Here is a 20,623-nt window from a genome sequence, read left to right as displayed (position 1 = left end):
TTCCCCATTCCCACCAAAGCTTCTATATAAAGTAAAGATAAACTCTTCTCAGAGGGACTAATAAGCTCTGTGACTATTTTTATCTTAATTTCAAAAAGCATTTCATTTGCAAACAGGAGAACATGTAGCCCTCCTAAGCATGGCAGGTCAGAATGCTTTCTAAACCTCCAAATCCATACACCACAATCCTATATAATAAAAGGCTAATATGCAAATTGTCTCCTCGACCAGGAATTCGACCTGGAGTTCGACCAGGGGGCAGGGCTGGCCAGCCGACCTCCTGAGTCCCCTCCCCCCCAGCCAGCCCAGCCCAATAGGCCCCAATTGGGGCGGGCCAGCCAGACCCCACCCATGCACAGATTAGTGTACTGGGCCTCTAATCTAATATATATTCAAAGCCTAATATGTCTTCAAGTCATATTCTCTTCAGGACACTGGTCTTCTCATGAAAGTCTTGGTAGAAAAAATGGAAGGGTTTCATTCACCTTTGCTTCTTCTCTGCACCCAGGGGCCCTCAGAGCAGAGAGCTCATTACGGAAACGCTTACTGGACCCAACTCAGGAAAACTGAGACCCTCAGCTTTGTGGCTTTCCCTGATGTCCTCAGTTCACCCACAGCAAATCTATGAGCCTAAGTTCAGTTCATTAGGTAGCGAGCACCTGCTTTGTCATCATGCCCAAGATTAAGGGTTAGCAGAGGACTGTGGGTAGTGAGGACAGCGAGGGCTGAAGACTGCTTTGGCATTTGCACCCTCTCAGCTAAGAACAGCAGGAGGAGGTTATGCGGCTGGTGTCCCACACTGTCCCTGTTCCAACACGTGTCATTTCTTAAAGGAAACTGAGCTTTCTGACTCATTGCTCAGAAGCACCAGAATTCTGTTACTGGGAAAGTTCCTTGACCATAGCATAGAAGATTAATTTGATGCATATATCTCCTCTCACGACTACTTGGAAAATGTTTAGTTTATTATTGATGGAGAGTAATAATCCAATGATCATGTTTATTTTTCTAAAGAAATGATTATGAAGAGTCCCAATAAATTTTAGGGAAATCGACTTTAATCCCGATCACTGTCATTCCAAAATATACACAAACACTTTTGAATTATTTGGTGCTTTCCAAATAATTGCTGAAATCCTATAGTAGGATTTTTAAGGAAAATACTGAAAGCATTTTCTGTGGAAGGGATAAACCAGGTCAATAGCACCCCTTTGTGGTAATAGGAGGTATACACACTATAGTTAAGACCATTATTTTAGAAGGGTCTTTAGAAAAATTTCCATTATATTCAGAGGCCTAGAGATTCCTGCCGCCCTTTCCCTAGGCTTCAGGCAGAGCCACCAGGCATCACCTCACCAGTTTGGCATTCCGCTGTGGTCTCCGAAGGGACGATTGCATGACCTCTCCCGGCACAACATTCCAGGATTTCACTCTCAGGCCTAATAAAAATACTTTATACACCTGCACGCATTCGTTTCCTCTAGTTAAACCTGCCTCTCATGCGGGGATGAGAACCAGATGGTCTCTCTCCTTCATTCCTGGCGCCTGTGCACATGGTTCAGGCCACGCAGAGGGAACCGCAGCAAGATCGTCTGAAATGGATTCGGTCAGAGGAACTCATCGCGGCCTGTCCATAAACCTTTCAAGTTGGACCGGCAAATCTTAGTCCCACTGTTCAGGGCAGAAGGTGTGTTTAACGGCCGGGGTGTGCAAAGTCAAGATCTTCCCTTGAAGAGTGTTTCCGCTTTCCCAGGCAAATTACTGCACCCTCTGACCTCGTACACTTCCACACCAACCCCACCTTTCTCCCAGGTGATGTTCACACTGGTTTTAACAAGATATTTATGAATAATAGTGTTTATGAATATCACCTTTGCACATTAGCAGACTATATGACAGAACTAGGATTTAAATTTTATTTTTTCTCTTGAAAGTCTAACATAATTATACCTTTCCTATTACTGAAATGAAGGTTACTTTAAATTTTCCCCATTTAACACTTAAAATATTTAAATATATATGTATATATTCATATACACTGAGTGGCCAGATGATTATGACCACCTGACGTTTGTAGGCAAATTAGCTATAATTTCACGCTGAAGTTGCTAGAGGGCCAGACCATTATAAATAGGGAAGCAGGTTGTTGACCACGACAGAAGTGATTTTTTTCTGAAGATATGGGTAAACAACGAGATTTAACAACAGCCTTTGAATGGTAATTGACCATACCTCCGTCACACTTCCCATTGGCTAATCAGGGCGATATGAAAATTAACTGCCAACCAAGATGGCAGCCAGCAGCCAGGCAGCTGAAGTGAACAGGAAGCTTGCTTGCTCCAGTGATGGAGGAAGCCAAGGTTCCCTGCCTGCCTTGCCGTCCTCTGAGCTGTTCTCTAAGAAAAAATGTTGCAATTATAGAAGCTAACAAACTCCAGATACCTGCTTTCAGCCAGCCGGCCTCGGAGCTGGAGCCGCAACAAAGTTTCAATTGCAGAAGGTAAATAAATACCAGAATTAAAAAAAAAAGAAAAAAGGAGAGACTGGCAGCTTCCTTGTGTTCCTGTGCGAATTGGAGACGTGTTATCTTGGTAACTGCAGACGCAAAGGTGTTCTAACAGGCCTTCAGCTTCCATATCCCATATGATGCAGTGTACTGCTAATTTGCCTACAAACGTCAGGTGGTCATAATAATCTGGCCACTCAGTGTGTATGTGTGTGTGCACACACACACACACACACTACCTATACTAATAAAAGGGTAATATGCTAATTAGACTGGACACCTTCTGAATGTTCTTCCTGACAAAGCCAGGGCATGGCCAGCCTGCAAACTGCCCCAGGCCCCTTGCCTGGGCCAGCCCTGCCCCCCAGTGTGAACCCTCTACCCCAATCCGGGGCTCCCTTCAGGGCAGGCCAGCTGGCCCCACCCATGCACCAGGCCTCTATCCTATATAATAAAAGGGTAATATGCAAATTGACCCTAACAGCAGAACAACCAGAACAACTGCTGGACCAGTCACTGTGAGGCGGACTAAACATCTCTTGGTTCCTTTCCCTGGCCGGCAGACTCCTATCACCTGATGGCCACCTACTGAGGGGGCGGGTCCGATGAGCGGGCAGGAGCAGCCAACCTCTCGGTCCCTTCCCCTGGCTGTCAGGCACCAATCACCCGATGGCGAACGGGGAACTGGGGGTGGATGGCAGTGAGGGGCAGGACTGGCTCCAGGCAGCTGGGAAAGATGGCCCTGATCACAGGCCAGGCCTAGGGACCGTATCTGTGCACAAATTTTGTGTGCCGGGCCTTGTGTGTGTGTGTGTGTGTGTGTGTGTGTGTGTGTCTGTATATATCTCAGAGAGGAGGGGAGAAAGAAAGAGAGCAAAACATCAGTAATGAGAGGGAATAATTAATTGGCTGCCTCCTGCACTCCTCCTACTGGGATGAAGCCTGCAACCCGGGCATGTGCGCTGATGGGGAACTAAATGGTAATCTCCTGGTTTATAGGTTGAGGCTCAACCATTGAGCCCCACCAGTTGGGCATACACTTCAAATATTAATATCGCTTTAATTTGTTAATGTCATTCTCTTTAGCACTTCGCAACAATATTTTAAAGTATAGAACAAAGTGAGGTCTGCCCAGTATATCCTGGACACCTGTTTTCTTAGGGTGGACATGAGAGGACTGTGTTTCTGGTTTCTGTTCCCCCCACACACATACTAAATACAGCATTTTCACTAAATAAACAGTAGAAATAGTAATCCTACTATTTTATTAGTATTGCTACTTTGGGTAATTAAAAATGTAAGCATCTACTTATGTCTGTACATAGGGTTTGTTTTTGTAGCCCAGTCAGTGTAAAGATTACCTTTGGCCCAAATATTTCCATGGAAGTGAATTTTAAAGGATTAATTAAACACACTGATGTTTGATCTGTGGTAGGTAAATATGTGATATGCAGAGACTTATTCTGGAGCTTTAATTTTAAAACAATGCATTGTAAGAAAGGCCAAATTCACATTTCATCATGACTTTTGATCTTTTCTCTAGAGAGGAAAAGACACATTCATGAAAAGTACCCATTCCATAAGCACATGTACTATGTTTTATGCTTTCAAATAGGCAATATATATAGTAAACAAAAATTAAGTGCATATTCTTGCCTGAAACCTCACTACAAATTAAATAGGGCTCATATATTCATTTTGTAGTGTGTTGGTGTTTATACTTATCCTTAATCTTATTCTATAATGTCTGCAGTCAATACATATGTAATCTATTTCTATTTTAATCTAAAATTAGCAAACAAAAAGGGGGGCACCAGTTGGGACACAGTAGATTTGTTTATTTCTTATTCATTCAGGAGAAAGCATTGCCCAGCATTGAACTTGGTGACTGTCAAAAGATTTCTAGTCTTCTTCCCCCCACTAGTGGTGATGAACAGTATAAACATCCAGGGAATCACAGCACATGTCTTCAGGAAAGAGCATCAAGAGTGGGGTTCAAGTCCCAGATCTGCCATTTCTATGTGAACTTGAGACTTCACTTGACCTTTGTTTTTCAGTTCTTTCCATCGGGCATAGAGTAATGATTATGACTTGCAAGATTATTGCAATTGGTCACAAGAGAAAATGTTAAGTCAAATCTATTTAAAAATTGATGAAACAAAATTAGTGGGTTTTTTTTTTTTTAAAGAAAATGCAAGAGGCACACAAAATACTGAATTGACTTGATCCTGCAGTGAGACTCTAGCCTCCCCTGACCCTCCTCTTGGTACACAGACTATTTAGAGTGGAGGAACAGCCTTTACCAAGTGATCAAATATCATGTTCCCAGTGACAAAATGTTACATTGCCATCTGAGAAGGCCTCTTTCACTTAATCTTTTTGCTCAAAATGTTTAATTCTAATATAACCACAAAGAACCATCAGACAAATCAAAACTAAGGGTTGATCTGAAAAAAACAAACACACATACACACACAAAACAACAACTGTTCTGGACTCTGGAAATTTCAATGTCTTACAAAAATCAATGAGGATGAGAAATATTTATGATAAAAACTAAGAAGGAAATGTTACATATGATATTTGATTAGATCCTAGATTGGGAAGAGGCATAGTAGTGGGCACTTGTGGAAATTTAAAAATGGACTTTCTGTGAGAACATAGTATTGAATCATTATAATTTGAGTGTGATTATTTAGAAGAATGTCCTGGCTCTTAGAAGACACATCTTTAAATATTTGGAGATGAAGTGCCATGGTTAAAATATATTGGCACATGTGCCTGTGTGTGTGTGTGTGTGTGTGTGTGTGTGTGTGTAAGTATATAGGTGTGCTAGCTTGCTGATCTTTCTATGATTAAAATTTTTTCAAAATCTTGGACATTCCATCAATTAAGGATTCCTTTGGATTTATAATATTTTTTAATGCTAATTGGCCAGAAAAGTAAGCTCTAGCATAATCTCCACCTTCATAAGAGGCTAAACAGAGATAGGATCAGGTAATTAGTGTTTAAATTATAGAGAAACAGCTCCTGAGCAAATTTCCACTAATATATTAGATGGATCATTTTCCCTATTTGTAAAATGGGAATAGCAATAATGATCATGTTTACAGTACCTAGTTCTCTATGAACTAGTTCTCCATTTGTTCTTCATCCCCTTATAACTTCCTTCCAATATTTCCCAGCTCAACATTTGTTACCACTAGTGTAATGCTAAATTGCTTACATTTCTGTACAAATTGTATGGTTTTAGACTCCTCACTCCTTTGCAAATCCTCTTACCTCTAAAAAGGCCTTCTGCCCTCTTATTAAAACACTAGAGGCCCCGTGCACGAAATTTGTGCACAGGGTGGGGGGTGTTCCTCAGCCCAGCCTGCACACTTTCCAATTTGGGAACCCTCAGGGGATGTCAGACTGCTGGTTTAGACCTCTCACTATCTGGGATTGCTGGCTCCTAACCACTCGCCTGCCTTCCTGCTTGATTGCCCCTAACCATTTCTGCCTGCCAGCCTGATCACCCCCTAACCACTCCCCTGTTGACCTGATGATGCCTAACTGCTCCCCTGCCAGCCTGATCACCCCCTAACCACTCCCCTGCCACAACCGCCTCCTCCACCGGGACCCCGCTTCCTCCACATGAGGCAGTGGAGACGCCAGGACCGACATCCTCTGGGCAGCACAGACACCCAGGTCCCCAAGGCCTCATTGCAGGGAGCAGCTGCCAGGCCCCGCCTCTGCTGTGTGTGTGGTCATCTTGTGACAGCCATCTTGTGACAATGTGAGGGCCTGACGCCACCTAGGCTATTATTAGTATAGATTGGTCAAATGTGACATACTGGTCTATAAAACCATGCTATCAAGACTCTCTAAGTTAATTTCTCTGTCTTCTGTACTCTCCTCTAATTACACTAATTGCTAGTGTGTGTACATGTGTGTCCTTTACTAGGCTGAAATTCCTTGGAATTCAATGAGTTTTTATTAAACATTGTGCCTCTATTGGAGCCCCTGGTCCTTATCAGGTGGACAACGAAAGTTTTGAGAACTCTCCTGCTCAGACCTCTATGAAAGCAACTTGCACGTTCTAAAGTGCTAATGCTAATTACTGCAAAGTGTCGGCAGTCACACCGGCTAGTTATTAGTAAGGACAATTACACTACATGCTACTTAGTTGGTTGATGGTGCAAGAGACGGTGGAACAATGAGGGACACAAAGGCTGGGTAAGTTTGTGTAAGGTGGAGGCTGGAGGCTTCGGAAAGAGAAGGATAAGGTAAAATGGCCAGATACTAATTTTACCCACACTGTCTTTTTGGCCAGGACTATTTGCAAGACTAAGACATATAAACTTATCAAATCACTATTGGAAAGTTTGCACCTAGCCATGCCATCCAGTGAATCGTTTCCCTTGGGTCCAGTCACAGCACCCAAAACCTCCCGGAGTAACTGGGAGGCTGAGGGAAGATGATGGATGAGGAGGAAAGAGAAGACCTGATGTGCTTTACTGCAGACCAGATGATAAGAGGGCCTGCTGGGACCTCTACAATCCACCCCTCCTTTTAAAGGAGATAGAAAAAGAGAAAATGCTGCCCTCTTCTGGCAGCTTTGGCAAACCTTCACACACAGTTCATTATACAGGAGAGTAAAAACAGTCCCATTCGGCGACTCATTTTGAGAAGGCATCATAGCATGGACATAGACTTTCTCTTAATATAATATACTCTAGTAGCAAATAGCTCTTTGTCACTGAGAGTTTTCACACCTTTTTTAAAAAAATTAACTTTGCTTTGCATTTATATTTGGCTGCAGGAGTAGTTTTAGAAATTCTGTGGGCGTAACACAAATTCTGTGTGCTGAATCAGCCAAGAGACAAGTGATCATGTGTTTAGGGCACCGTCTCAGCAAAACAATAGCCCGGGCTGGGGAGGAGCCTGCAACCAGGGTATGTGCCCTTGACCAGAATCAAACCTGAGGCCCTTCGGTCTACTGGCTGACACTTTATCCACTGAGCCAAACTGACTACAGCATCTCTTCTCTAACTTTTCTCTCTCCTCCCCAACAGCCAGTAAAATTAGTTAATGAACTACCTGATGTGGGCATAGGTGATGACTAAATACAGATTCACCTGCGATTTGTTCTTTTCCCCCTCCCAAAAGTATAGAGAGGTATATTCAAAAGTTAAACAGCCGAAAACCGCAGGAATAAAGCAATGAAAGGGACACAAAACAAATATCATCAAAAAGCATTTGTTGCGGGTTTCAGTGAGCATGCTGCTTATTATGGCAAGAAGCATATCTTTTCTGCCATAAAGCAGTTTTGTTAGATTCAGTTACATATTTTTAAAATCCTCTTACAGATTGCAAGGCTCACTTTAGACGCTAGGTGGCGGTAAGTGTCCACCTAATGCTGTGCTGCTTTCCCAAGCCAGGCTCGCCAGCCCCATCTACAGCTTGACATTGGTTTCAATCCTTACAGCCTAATGGGGAAGGTTTCTAGAACGTGGATTTCTGCTAATATCTGGCAGCCGAACACTACCATCGCTTATAGCTCTCAGATGGCATTATCAATCTGTAAAGCTTTAATGCTGCTTCAACAGCTGTGTACAACTCAAGCAAGATCTACTGCAATAAATTGGTAACTTGACCTCTAGACTGAGGCAAAGCTTCACTTTTGACTATACTGACATTTGTAATAAACCTAGCAGCTATTTTTGGAGTCTCTATTTCCTAAGTGTTTGATAAAAATTGATATGGAATTGGAAACCACAAGGTGTAAACTGTAAGCGAAGTTAAAATCCTCAGCGTTACTTTCCCAGACACACCTATATTATAAGTTTAGTAAACTAGACCACTGTTGGCATTTGCAGAGGAATATATGAGGGCCTGAAAGATATTTTAAAATATATATTCCTTTTACTCTGACTTTGCTTAAGAAATACAAAGGAGAGACAACAGGTACCCACGTACTAGCGCACATACACTTGGCAAGACTGAATGCTGTTAAAATTCAGGCCTCATGATTACATAACAATTTATAATGCATTACCCTTATTCTTTCTTCATTAAAAGGAAAAATAAAAAACAAAAATGTTAAATTAATGTAATGGGATATAAAATTATCCTGAACATGCTTGTGGGTAAATACATGTGCATATCAGAAAACAAGGCATTTAAAACAGTGGTCTGGGGATGCTTTAAGTAAATGCTGACACTGTTGACAAACTTATATTGCATCTCCACATCCTTTGTCCTGACCCTTGCAGATAACAGCTTCCTATGCAGCCTTAATATTTCATCAGGCTCATTCATACGTTAACTCAAATAGGAGAGTAAGTTGTATTAGAGAGCAGGAGGCATTTCTGAAATGTACCTTAGTTGATTTCTTCTCACTTTGCTTCAAAGCCACACCTGAGACCTACAAGGTGAGAAGAAATTCAGATAGACTCCCTGTTATATGGTAAATAACTGACTGTCTAATTCCCTATTTGGAAAAGAAATAATGAAATAATCATACCAAGGAGGGGTTATGAGAAACAGTTCTTTCTCAGATGATGGGAAAATGAGATACACTCTCTAGAGAATTTAGAATCAAGTAATTAAATGGACTAAAAAGCTTTTTATTATTACCATGAGCTAGCCGTTCCATACAAGGTCAGTGATATTGGGTGGGTGGAACCACCCCTCTGTGCCCACCCCTTTTGGAATACCATGCTATAGAATGACTCTCACACTTAGGATATTTCGGCCAGCAAGAATGTTGCATTTTTGGAAGAAGGGAAAGAAGTAGAAAGAACTATTATTTTTCTAGCAGGTAATATCCATCCAGGACTTTATACACATATGTCATTAACCCTCAACAACAATGATGCAAGACAGATAACACTGCCCTCGTTTGAGAGATAGGAAAACAGACTTTGAGAAATTAAAGTATGTATTCAAAGTCACATAGCTAATAACTGGTGGAGCCAGGATTTGAACAGAAGTCTTAACTTCCTCTAAATCTCATGTGTTCATCCAGCTGAGTAGTTAAGCTTCTAGACTTTGGTATTTAATAGGTATGCCATGTCCCTTTGGTGTTCTCAGTTGTGAGGTGGGATGGTAATTGTACCCACGGGGAAGGACAGGGCAATGGAGCACACCTGCAATGAGGCAGGGAAACTCTCAGCAGGTCCTGGCACAGAGATGACAATAAATGGTGCATGGTTTTCAGCGCGCAGACTTCATCTAGGAGCCCTAAAGAACTTAGTATCCCTTCCACGTGTTAAGAGATGCTAACTACATACGTAAGCTACCTCACACTTTGACTTGTAGCCCTGGTGTGTTAAGCTGACAACTCTTGATTCTGAGAGAGGGACACAGGCAGGTTTTGGAGACAGCAAAGTCAGAGGGAGCACACCCTCAAGGTCCATCTGCCCCACCCCAACTCCTGTCTGTCAGTTGGTGTGAGACTTCTTAGAGAACATCCTCCTGTGTATTACACCCTGCCTCCTACTCCTAGTGAATAAACGGCAAGATTATTGGAATTGGGGGGCGGGGGCAGAGGGTTGCAATGAGGACAACGGGATGGTTTGCTTAATTTCATTCTACTCAGTATTGGCGTTATTGAGAGACTGGGGCTATTGCACTTTAAAAAGTGAACGACTATTCTGCCACTTGAACTATACAAAAGTTAACAAGCACACAATGCCAACTACCATGTCAGAATTTCTCAGCCCATACTGTAGTCCATTGTAGAAAGCAAGCTGAGTTCCTGAATTCTTGGCATGAAAGTGCAAATCAAATAACGGCCACATTTCATTACACTACTGGGTTTGGCTGCTACTTAAAGGTAATAACGAAATCTTGCTTTCCCTTTAAATAGGGCACTAAGTAGAGAGAAACCCACAAAGCACTAAAGCCTCACAATTTTATAAAGGAACTGGATGGGACTGTTGAGAGCACACATAGGTAATGCTTTGGGCTGGTTGACTGGTTGGTTGGTTGGACACCTGCATTATTTCAAAGCAACTCTGCCATCATACGTGGCAATAAATCAGCATAACCACTGGCATTCCCATTTGTAACATGAATTTATCCCATCTGACACAGGGCTAAATCTAATCTCTGTGATAAATATCATTCCTATAACAAATAACTACAATTTCTCTGTAACGTAATCTTTGTGAACATAGCACTTTATTTCACGATGGGCAGTGCAGACAAACCCTTCTCCACCATGATGCTGACACTCATTGTAAACTTTGCGGCATTTTCCACATCCCCCAGTTGGGGTTTTTCATACTAGGAATGCTTTCCAGGTTATTTCTACGTGGAATGAAGGAAAGGGGAGTCATTTGACAATCTACGTGTAGCCTGTGAGGTGGGAAGCTATGTCGATGATGTGAGTCAGCTTTTGTGTGCTGTTTCTGCTCACCCCCTTCCCCATTTCCATTATATGCTATAACCTTGGGCATCTAATCAAGCCACTGGGTAAAGGTCCAAACACAGTGCCCTCACTTCAGGTCTGAGAGGAGGACCTGGAACATCACAGGGTCTCAACAACAACAAAAATGTCTGCTCAGCACTTGCATGTGGGGTGGTAAGAAAGGGGCCTCTTGATCAGGTTAAGTTGGGTGGTACATGCCCCCTCAAAGATAGATCCCACTCCTTCCTCTTCCTGGTACTGTTTTCTTCCTCCACCACCAAACCTGAACTTCTGGATGGAAGCATTTGAAAATGTACAGTATATACAACTGATCGGATGAAGCTGTGTAATACACTTGTTCTAGCTGTACTGGATTTAGGGCTGGAATAGAGCACTCGGAACCTTGCAAAACAAATCATATCATCGATGCTATTAGTAGCCTAAGAATTCTAAAGAGAACGTACATTTGAAGCTTCTCTATTCCTAATATTTGGCTTTGCTTTTCTACTTGATCCTATGCACTGAAGGTGAAATTAAATAAGAACACACCCTTTAAGGTTACATTATTCAGCCACGTGGACAGACATTGAGAAGATGACATTAGAATCCCTGTATTTATGTTAATATATTTAGTCTCTCCCTTTGTCTGAAGTCTTCCTCCTGCTCTCCAGACCCCTACAAGTTCCATGTGCAAACATCCTGGCTATTTGGGAAATGAAAGCTCAGAACTCACACGTCAGTGGTCTTAGTAGTCTTCTCAAAGCTTCCAGGCAGTGTAACTGATCAATCAAAGCATCTCACTGTTCTAGAGAGATTAAGAACTAAGGTGGCAATATCAGCCTGTGTGAGAAAAACACTTTTTCAGGTGTAAAGAGAGAGACATCTACCGAGAGAGTTATCTAGTAAATCAGCAAAAGATCACGAATGTCATACACTGTCTGGGCATTAGACCTGCACCTGTATGCTGGGCCCCGTCCTCGTCACAGAATCCACCTAAGTTCTAACTCTTAGTCTTTCACATGGACTGATCCTTAATCCCTATTTTCTGGATGATTTATCTTCCTTTTTAAAAATATATCTAGGAAACAATTTTCACATCACATCCAGAAACACACTCTGGACACGTGTTCAGCTACAGACACTCATCTGTTCCTCATTATCCGGGAGAGCTGGCCTGATGCTGGTGTGTGGATAGAGCTACGGGGCCTGCAAGAAGACAGAATTGAATTCTGCTCTGCAGGCAGCCCAGGCAGGTGGGGTTGCACCCCAGAGGGGTCATGAAGCTCACGGGGGTGTTCGGAGCTTGGAGAGAGTTTAGAGAGCTGCCATCGAAAGAAATCAGTGTTTGAGACATAATCCTAAAGGGCGGGTTGGAAGGAGTTGGGCTTGTTCACCTGGATAACAGCTTCTCAGTACCCTGAGGGGACCAGCCCGGCTGAGGCCTGTCCTGGGGGCGGGCAGAGGCTGCTCTCACAACACTTAAGGCAACCAGAATAAGAGATAAAGGCGAGTTTTAGATTTCTAAAGAGATTTGGGTCTGTCAGACTGGGAAATGTAAGTCCAAAGGAAATTACAGATGGCCTTTTCAACCCGCTCTCCCAAATTAAGGATAACCAGTGTAGAATGATAAGCAAGCCTTGGGGAGCAAATGAAGGGCTTTCAGTTCAACACTAGGTCACTTTTAGCTCTGTGGTTCCTTGATTGGACATGGGGAGCTGTTATTTAAAAAGGTAAAGTGTTTGTGCGTGAGTGTGAAAGTGAGCTAGTATGCATGTGTGTGTGTGTGTGTGTGTGTGTGTGTGTGAGAGTTGTGTATATGAGTGTCCACAAAAGTGAGCTAGTATGCATGTGTGTGTGTGTGTGTGTGTGTGTAAGTGAGAGTTGTGTATATGAGTGTCCATAAGTGTATTGTGAGTGTGTGTATGTGGGGGTGTGTGTGCACATGTCAGATGATGTGGCTCTCATCTCCTTCCTTCCCAGAAAAGCCAATGCAAACAATTCCTGGAAACATTTCTCCCGGAGAGCTAGCACTTTTAGACATACACCCTGGCTGCTCTATTCTTGAAGGAAAGCTTGGCTTTCATAAGGCTGAATGCATTAGCTGCCAGTCCCTCACCTGCTGCAGGGAGACCATAGATGGTACCACCCCCAATGGGATGGGAGTCACTGTAGAGGTAGGCTTTTCTCAGCCAGAGATAGTGGAATCATGGGACCATCACCTGCTATCTATAAAAGCACACACACCTCTTTCTTTACTACAGAAGAAAAAAAAGGAGAAAGTGACATGCTTCAAGTTCAATACATGACTTCTATACAGTGTTGTTTCTATAACCAAGAAAAGCAAATAGCTTTCTTGCATCAGTCCCAGAAATTCAGTCTAATTTCCAAAGACCTGCATTATAACAATACCCAAAATAGGCAGCTGCACTGCAGTAAAATTCCAAGGAAATGTCACTTTCCCCTAATTGCCTGTGTCTCTGTTATTTATTCAGACGTGAAGGAATAGAGAGAAAAATCTGCTTCCATCTCTCTGAGTTTCAGAGAGTGCTGCAGGTTGTGGAGCAATCTCCGATTGCGTTAGAACTTGCACTTCTTTCCTGAGCTGCTCATTTTCTCTTACAGATTATGAAGTTCTGGTCAGATGAGATTATAGATTTCTACAAATTTTGTGTCTGCTGTAGTGACCAGAAGCCAGAACAGATTGCAAAGGCCAGCAAACGTTACCTTCACCTTTGTTTATACACAAATGGCAATGGCCTGACACTATGAATTCCAGCACCCCGACCCCCTGCCCTCCCCCACCCTTGGTCAGTCAGTAACAACTGTTTCGAGGTTCTTTGGGGAGGGCAGTGATTATTGGCCTGGGCGCCTGGGGTGAGCGTCAGCCGCCTTTGGCCACCTGTGCACCTCTGCTGGAGCATGTCAGGCACTTCTGCTATTCCTCCCGCAAAGCTTCTTAGCAAGCTCCAGCCATGACATGGAGAGAGAGTGAAAAACTTGAACTGAAAGGAGACAAGAGGTGAACAATCTGAAAGGAAACATAGTCCCTTCTCTGTAATCAGTCATAATGTGGCCAAATGGCTCTGCTTCCCTAAAGCCCGATGCTTCATTAGTTAGCACCACTGGAATTATTTAGGGATCAGCGATGGCTTTTGCTTTCAACAGTTTTTCAATAATTAACTAGTAATAAGTCTATTAACCTGATAGTAAGCATCCTGAGTTTTAGTATTTACTGGGAATCCTGGCATTGGAAAAACTGCAGGCCCTCCCGCCTTTCAGTTGCCATGGGGGTGGTCCGGGGTTGCCGCCTGGCCTGCCGCTCCGGCCCTCCTCCCTCCAATTGCCATGGTGATCAGGGCCGCAGGCCAGCTGGCAACCCCAGTTTTCCCATGGCGATCACCCGCTCGGGGTGGGGGGGGAGCTGGCAACCCCAGTTTTCCCATGGCGATCACCTGCTGGCGGGGGGGAGGCAGCCGTTGCCCACCCCCCAACTCTTGCCTGCCGCCTGGGCTGCCAATCACCATTCTTCAGTCCTTCCCCTTTCGCCTCTCATCATTGCGAGTATGCAAATTAACCGCCATCTTTGTTGGTGGTTACCGCCATCTTGGCTGTCAGTTAATTTGAATATCACGCTGATTAGCCAATGGGAAGGGTAGCGGTCATACGCCAATTACCATGTTTCTGTTTTATTAGATAGGATAGATTGTCTTATTGTTTCTACTTCTTTTATACCCAACAAATGTTTGAGCCAGAAACATTTAGTTATGAAGACATTTAACATTTTAAATTAAGATGCAAGGAATTGTACATGACACGTGAGATGCCCCTGAGAGAAGCTTCTTGTGTCTGTGTTGGTAGATGTCTCATATATTCATAAACCAAATCCTGTGCACATTTAAACCAGACCAAATTACTAAAAAGCTCCATTTCTCCCATTAGAAAAAAAATGCAAATATTTTGCTTATGTTTTAAAAATAGCTTCACATTTTAAATAATTGATGAATATGCAATTTGATCCTCATTGATGGACAGTTCCCATAGAGGTATCCTCCCTAGTTTTATAATTTACTATTTCAGGAGAGTTTTATGAATGCGAAGATAAAATCTGGGGAGCAGAGAGATACCACTCAGGGTGACAATATCCTATTTAGGACCAATAACAACTAAAGGCCAAAAAATTAAGTCAACTTATTTGAATTCCTATGATGTGAGTTACAGATAGCAACATGTAGTAATTTTTCCCCATAATAAATTCCCCATATACAATGATGTACCCAAATGAATATCAGAGCAACATATTGTATTGTGAAGGATTAAATGATATTTCAGCTCATGTCTTTATTTTTTGTCTCTTTTCCTCAGGTGATAATAGAGATCTCATTTACCATGCATGAATACTTATATCCCTTTCTGAGAACATTTCTGATATTATTGGTATAAGAGAAAAATGTCATTTATTTAAAGATTGCCTTATTAATCTATAGGTTTTGGTAAATACCTAGAATATCTGGTCAGTCAATTTGTCTTTATGGCCTAAGAAAGAAGACTAGCTGCCATGTTCAGTCCAAATCAGTTGGTATATGAATATTCATAAAGACATCAATAGTCACAGTGTCTTACAATCATGCTCCAAGCTAAATAAAAATAAAAGCAAAATGGCCACAAATATTACAGTATAATAGGCTAAGTGCTAAAAGATATGTACAAATTCATTAACAACATCTGTGAAAGTGTCATAGACAAAACATTTAAAAGGAAATCTACATAAAACAAAGTAGATAAATTTATCAAATGTTGATAAATTTCCAGAGACAGTATAAAAGTACACAAAATATGGAAGAGAGAAAGAATTTTTTAAAAGAACCACTAAGCCAATACAGATAGTACAGGTTTACTACATTTATGTTACAGAACGATGGAAACCAGAGACACAAACGATTTGGTAACAGCAAAGGGAGTTTCACCCATCGCAGGGAAGAGAGACTCTTGTTCGGATGAGAACACAGACCGCCACACTCCTCCCCCCGGACCCATACACACAGAGAAAAAGAAAAGCAATGCAAACGTCGTCTACAGCAACACAGGACAGACAGAGGTGGAAGCGTTTGGCATGTTGCATCACAGGAAGTCAATCACGATTGGCTAACGATGATGGTACCTGGCTCTGTTGCAGGTCACTGGCTTGCCTGAGAGGAGTAACTGACGGAGGAGGCACACCTGATGTGGACGCAGACCGGCCTAGTTTGCAGCTTACTTTCGGTTCTGAGGACAAAGGGGAAAGAAAGATCAACTGTTAGTGGAGCAGTGTGGGCAGTGATGACCGTGCTCCCAGACGCCCATTTTGTGTTGCTAAGGATTCTTTCAATGCACCAAATACTTCCTTCCGATGTTTGCTAATCACTGGCAGGTGACCAGTGTCCTAACAGTTGACTCTAAAACAGAGGCTTGATTTGAAGTTGAGCTCCTGAGCGTGAAGAGAAAATCACGAAGTGAAGCCCAAGGCCTCATTCCCTTGCACATTTTACCCCAATTATAGTTAGTTTATATGGAGTGATTACTGGAGCAACAATACCTCATTAGGGGAAAAAGCGAGCGGCATGACGATTTTTGGTACTTTATTTTCGCTTTGGTCCATAGGGCTCCTAGCTCCTAAAACCCCCTTTCACCCTCTCCAAAATTTATCCTCCCTTTTTCCCCTCCTTTCTTCCTGCTCTTTCATTGTTTCTTTGTCTTTCTGATCTTGAAGTCTATATCATTGTGCTTGTGTTGACTACTTCCATCATGTCTTCAATGTAACATTTCTCTCACTTATCTCAATTTGTTTTACATTTTATAACCATCTTCTAAGACTTTTGCACTCTTTCATAATAATAGCATTTTTTAAAATTAAAAGCATTGCCCTAAGTCTTCCTCTATTTAAGAAGCACAAATGAGCTGCCTAGACAATTGAGAGGAGACTTTGAAGATTAGAATTTGGAGATGGAAAGAGCTCTCTTTACCCAAGAAATAGAGTTTATAGTAAACAGAGACTGTTGAGTTTCAGATCTACCAGAGGATATTTGATAGAGGAGAAGAAAAGAGGGCATAAAAAATTGACATCTCTGCTTTCATTACAAACTTTTATATTAACTGTCAGTTTGGAGTGCCTGGTATAGTCCAGCTTCTGTTTGAACTACACTTAAATTGTCGTTAATCCCACAGACACTCTTTGGAATTACAGAGTTAGCTATAAATGCTCCCAATTTATAAATTAGAAACCTGAGTGTTTTCTCTGTTGGTCAGTGGACTTATAACTCTCACTAAGGTGGGGAGGAGATCTAATGTGGAGAGACCCCACGTTAGAGGCTATTGGCTTACAGTCTGGGAAAGGGCTAAGGCTGGATCCCTCATTAGGTAGTCAACCACTCATTCTTCAAACCACAAGCATTTCTTGAGCCCCTCTGGGAAACAGGACCCCTTGTCTACAGAAGAAATGAGTGCAGAAACAGCTGTGATAGGGAGGCAGCGGAAGGAACTTCAAGCTCTAGTTTTTAATGAGAATCATCATTTTCTGGGGGTGGGGGGGGAGAATAAAGGACCTATCGCTTTAAGGAAGACAATTGACAATATTTGTTGACAATGATACATTTGAGCTTTTAAGGAAAATTAAAATTTCGAAAAACTTGCACCCACCATTGTGTGTTTGACAACAACCTAACACTTAAAAGATGTTTCTTATGAGATCAGTGGTGATATTAATGTGTGCTGTATTGATTTTTATAACAGAATGTGTCAACATATGGAAGAGTTGCATGAGTTAGTGAACCAATATTTTCTAAAAGCATGATGTTATAAATCATGTATGGGTAAATGTCCATTTAAAGTTCAAGATAGACTGACAGATTCTATGTAACAGAACAGGATGAGTTTATTGATGTGTAACTAACTTCTATGAAGCTGATATTTGTTCACTTTTAGAAGAGTATTAAAGAACACCTACAATTATATGATATGCCTATTAAAATATTTCTTCCTTTTCAACTATATATATGTATGAGGCCAGATTTCCTTCATATATTTAAATAAAAGCAACATAGCACAACAGATTGAATCCAAAGCAGATATGAGAATCTATGTTCCATGGAATTAGACATTAGATGTACAAAAATGTAAAAACAATGTCAATCTGCTCACCATTTCTTATAGTTTTGAAAAATATAGTTTTATGAAAGGTGTTATTTATGTTAATATATACTGGTTTTATTTTTAATGAATAATTTTTTCATTCTCAAGTTTAATATGATAAATATTAAGGAAAGCTTTTTTGCATTCTCAATACTTTTTAAGAACATAAGGGATCCCAAGACTGAAGAGTTTGTGGACTGTTTATGTGTACTGTCTCTGAGTCCCCAATAGTTCTCTTTTAAGAGGTGTAACATTTGATACAGTTAAGTTTCCAATGGAGTGTTTTGTTTTGTTTTAATTTGAAACAGGGAAATACTATGTTAAAAACTCCAAGGAATTTGGGAACCGCCAGTTGGGAAATTTTCTCCTAGAAAAACCTCTATGGCAATGTCCGAAAAAAGCTATTACCTGCCTAAGACCTGAGGGAAGCCAAGAAAATTCTCAAGGAACTTTTTCAACATTTATAATAAAAAGCAAGCTTCAAGGTTCATTCATTGATCCTTTTTAAAATATATTTTTATTGATTTCAGAGAAGAAGGGAGAAGGAAAGAGAGAGAAACATCAATGATAAGAGAATCATTCATCAGCTGCCTTCTGCTTACCCCCTACTGGAGATCGAGCCCACAACCTGGGCATATGCCCTGACCAGGAATCAAACTGGTGACCTCTTGGTTCCTGAGTTGACGCTCAACCACTGAGCCACACCTGACTGGGCTATTGATTTTTTTTGATGTCTGACTGCTGGATAAGGCCCACTCTCTGCTGGCCTAAGCCATCAGTTGAACATTATCTGAGGGCTCCCAGAGTGCGAGAGGGTGTAGGCTGGGTTGAGGGACACCCCCCCCCCCAGTGCACGAATTTCATGCACTGGGCCTCTAGATAATCATAAGATTACTGCTTTACTCTTCCTTTCTGGTCTGCTTTTTATATTTTAATTTTGTAACAATGTCAATAAGATCTTGCATAGCTCAAGTTTGCTGTTTGCTAAAATTTTCTAAAATTGTCAGCAAAGTTTTGGTTGTAAATGTTTTAAAAATAAAACAAAAATTTATTTAAAAATAAAGTTCAGGAAGAATAATGGCCATCTTTCATTTTTGCCTTTCCAGAATCCATTTACCCTTTTTCTGGAATAGCAGTTGAATTTCCTTTGGAGAACAATACCACTAGTATTCTTAGCTCTTATGGTTCCACATTAGGAGCTGCCCCCAACACTAGCTCCAGAAGTGGCCCTGTGACTGAGATTTGTGCAATCATTCCATCTCCTTGGCCTCACTGATTGGTTCAGGAGTGGACATGTGACCTAAGTCAGTCAATGAAAACTGCCTTCATACTTTTTCTGGAGCTTTTCATGAGAGCTACTAAACTCATATCTTATCAGCTGAATGACAATGGATTAATTGCTGGATCTCTTTAAGGTTCAGTTTGCTCACAGATAAAATGGGAGACGTAATGGTTACCTACTTCATGAAATTATTGTAAAAATTAAATAAGACAATAAGTGTAAAGATGTTACCTCATGTAAAAAGTGACCACCATGTAATAAGGTCTCAAGAAATGTTTGCTGTTTTTATTATTTAAAGGCCCCTTTGATCTTTCAGCTCCTCTGCTTATAATATAATGGAGTCTACACTGCTTTCTCTCAGCTGACACAGGCAACCTCATCGACAGTCTCGCCCCTGCCACACAGCATCCTTCCCTCCCCTCCTCTACTAAACTGTGTGTTCTGTGAGGACAGGCATCCTGACTATCTCGTTCCTTCCCATGAGTGACATGATAACTGATACCTGAGGACTGGAAGTATTTATTGAATGAATTATTTTAAGCTGTAGTTTAAAGACAAAAGCCATTCTAAAAGAAGATAAATTATTTGTACATTTATTAGTAATATAAAGACATTTTCCTCATTTCTTCACCTTTCCCATGTTTCCAATAAAAAGACAAAAATACATTCACCAGTCTTCAATTGAATTTAACAACAAAATCAGAGAGGGGAAATTGCAGTGCCTGTTATGGACAGTAGATGGCAGTGAAAATATTAATTGATATGTAGTCTGGTCATCCCACAGAGCTTCCCAGAACTAGTCTCTGTAACAGGCCAGCATAAGTCAGAAAAAACCTCCTTTTTTTGTAATGTCTTCAATGGCTTTTCACAGAAAAAGAAAGGGCATTCTTTGTGACTATAAGGCCTTTCCAAAGAAAGCCAACTTCTGCCAACTGGGAGCAATGTCAGGGTGAACTCCTCTGAGAGAGGGCAGAGGGTGGGGCCATGTTCCTTGCAGTGGAGGACTGGGGGAGCTGGCAGAACAGTCAAAACTCATGCCAACGTGTTGTCATGTTTTCAAACAGGACTGAGATTGAGAGCCTAGTAAGGTGAAGGCACCTTCTGCAGTATCTAAATTTGTATGCTTAGTTAATTATTTTTCCCCAGTAGAATCAGAGAAGAGTTGAAAATTCAGAATTTCTCTAATACGAATGAAATTACTGTCAAGTTGTATTTTCTTCCAGTAGTTTTCAGGGTATCTGTGCAATATACAATGTCATGATTTAGGCATATG

The 20,623-nt window shown here is 41.5% G+C and overlaps 1 protein-coding gene across 2 annotated transcripts in view; it reads right to left on the bottom strand.

Moving 5' to 3' along the window:
* NYAP2 (neuronal tyrosine-phosphorylated phosphoinositide-3-kinase adaptor 2) overlaps positions 1-20,623 on the bottom strand; it is a 206,152-nt gene that overhangs the window by 16,964 nt on the left and 168,565 nt on the right. Inside the window, exon 6 of one of the 2 annotated variants that reach the window (XM_006763405.2) lies at positions 16,063-16,166. In XM_006763405.2, the coding sequence (XP_006763468.1) occupies positions 16,063-16,166 (104 nt within the window). Of the gene's footprint in view, positions 1-16,032; positions 16,167-20,623 lie in introns of those variants that run through there. The other variant, XM_006763408.2, reaches the window with a different exon arrangement.

The sequence above is a fragment of the Myotis davidii genome, unplaced genomic scaffold (genome assembly GCF_000327345.1).
Source record: "Myotis davidii unplaced genomic scaffold, ASM32734v1 scaffold575, whole genome shotgun sequence".
Lineage (NCBI taxonomy): Eukaryota > Metazoa > Chordata > Mammalia > Chiroptera > Vespertilionidae > Myotis > Myotis davidii.
This window is presented reverse-complemented; position numbering and strand designations above follow the sequence as displayed.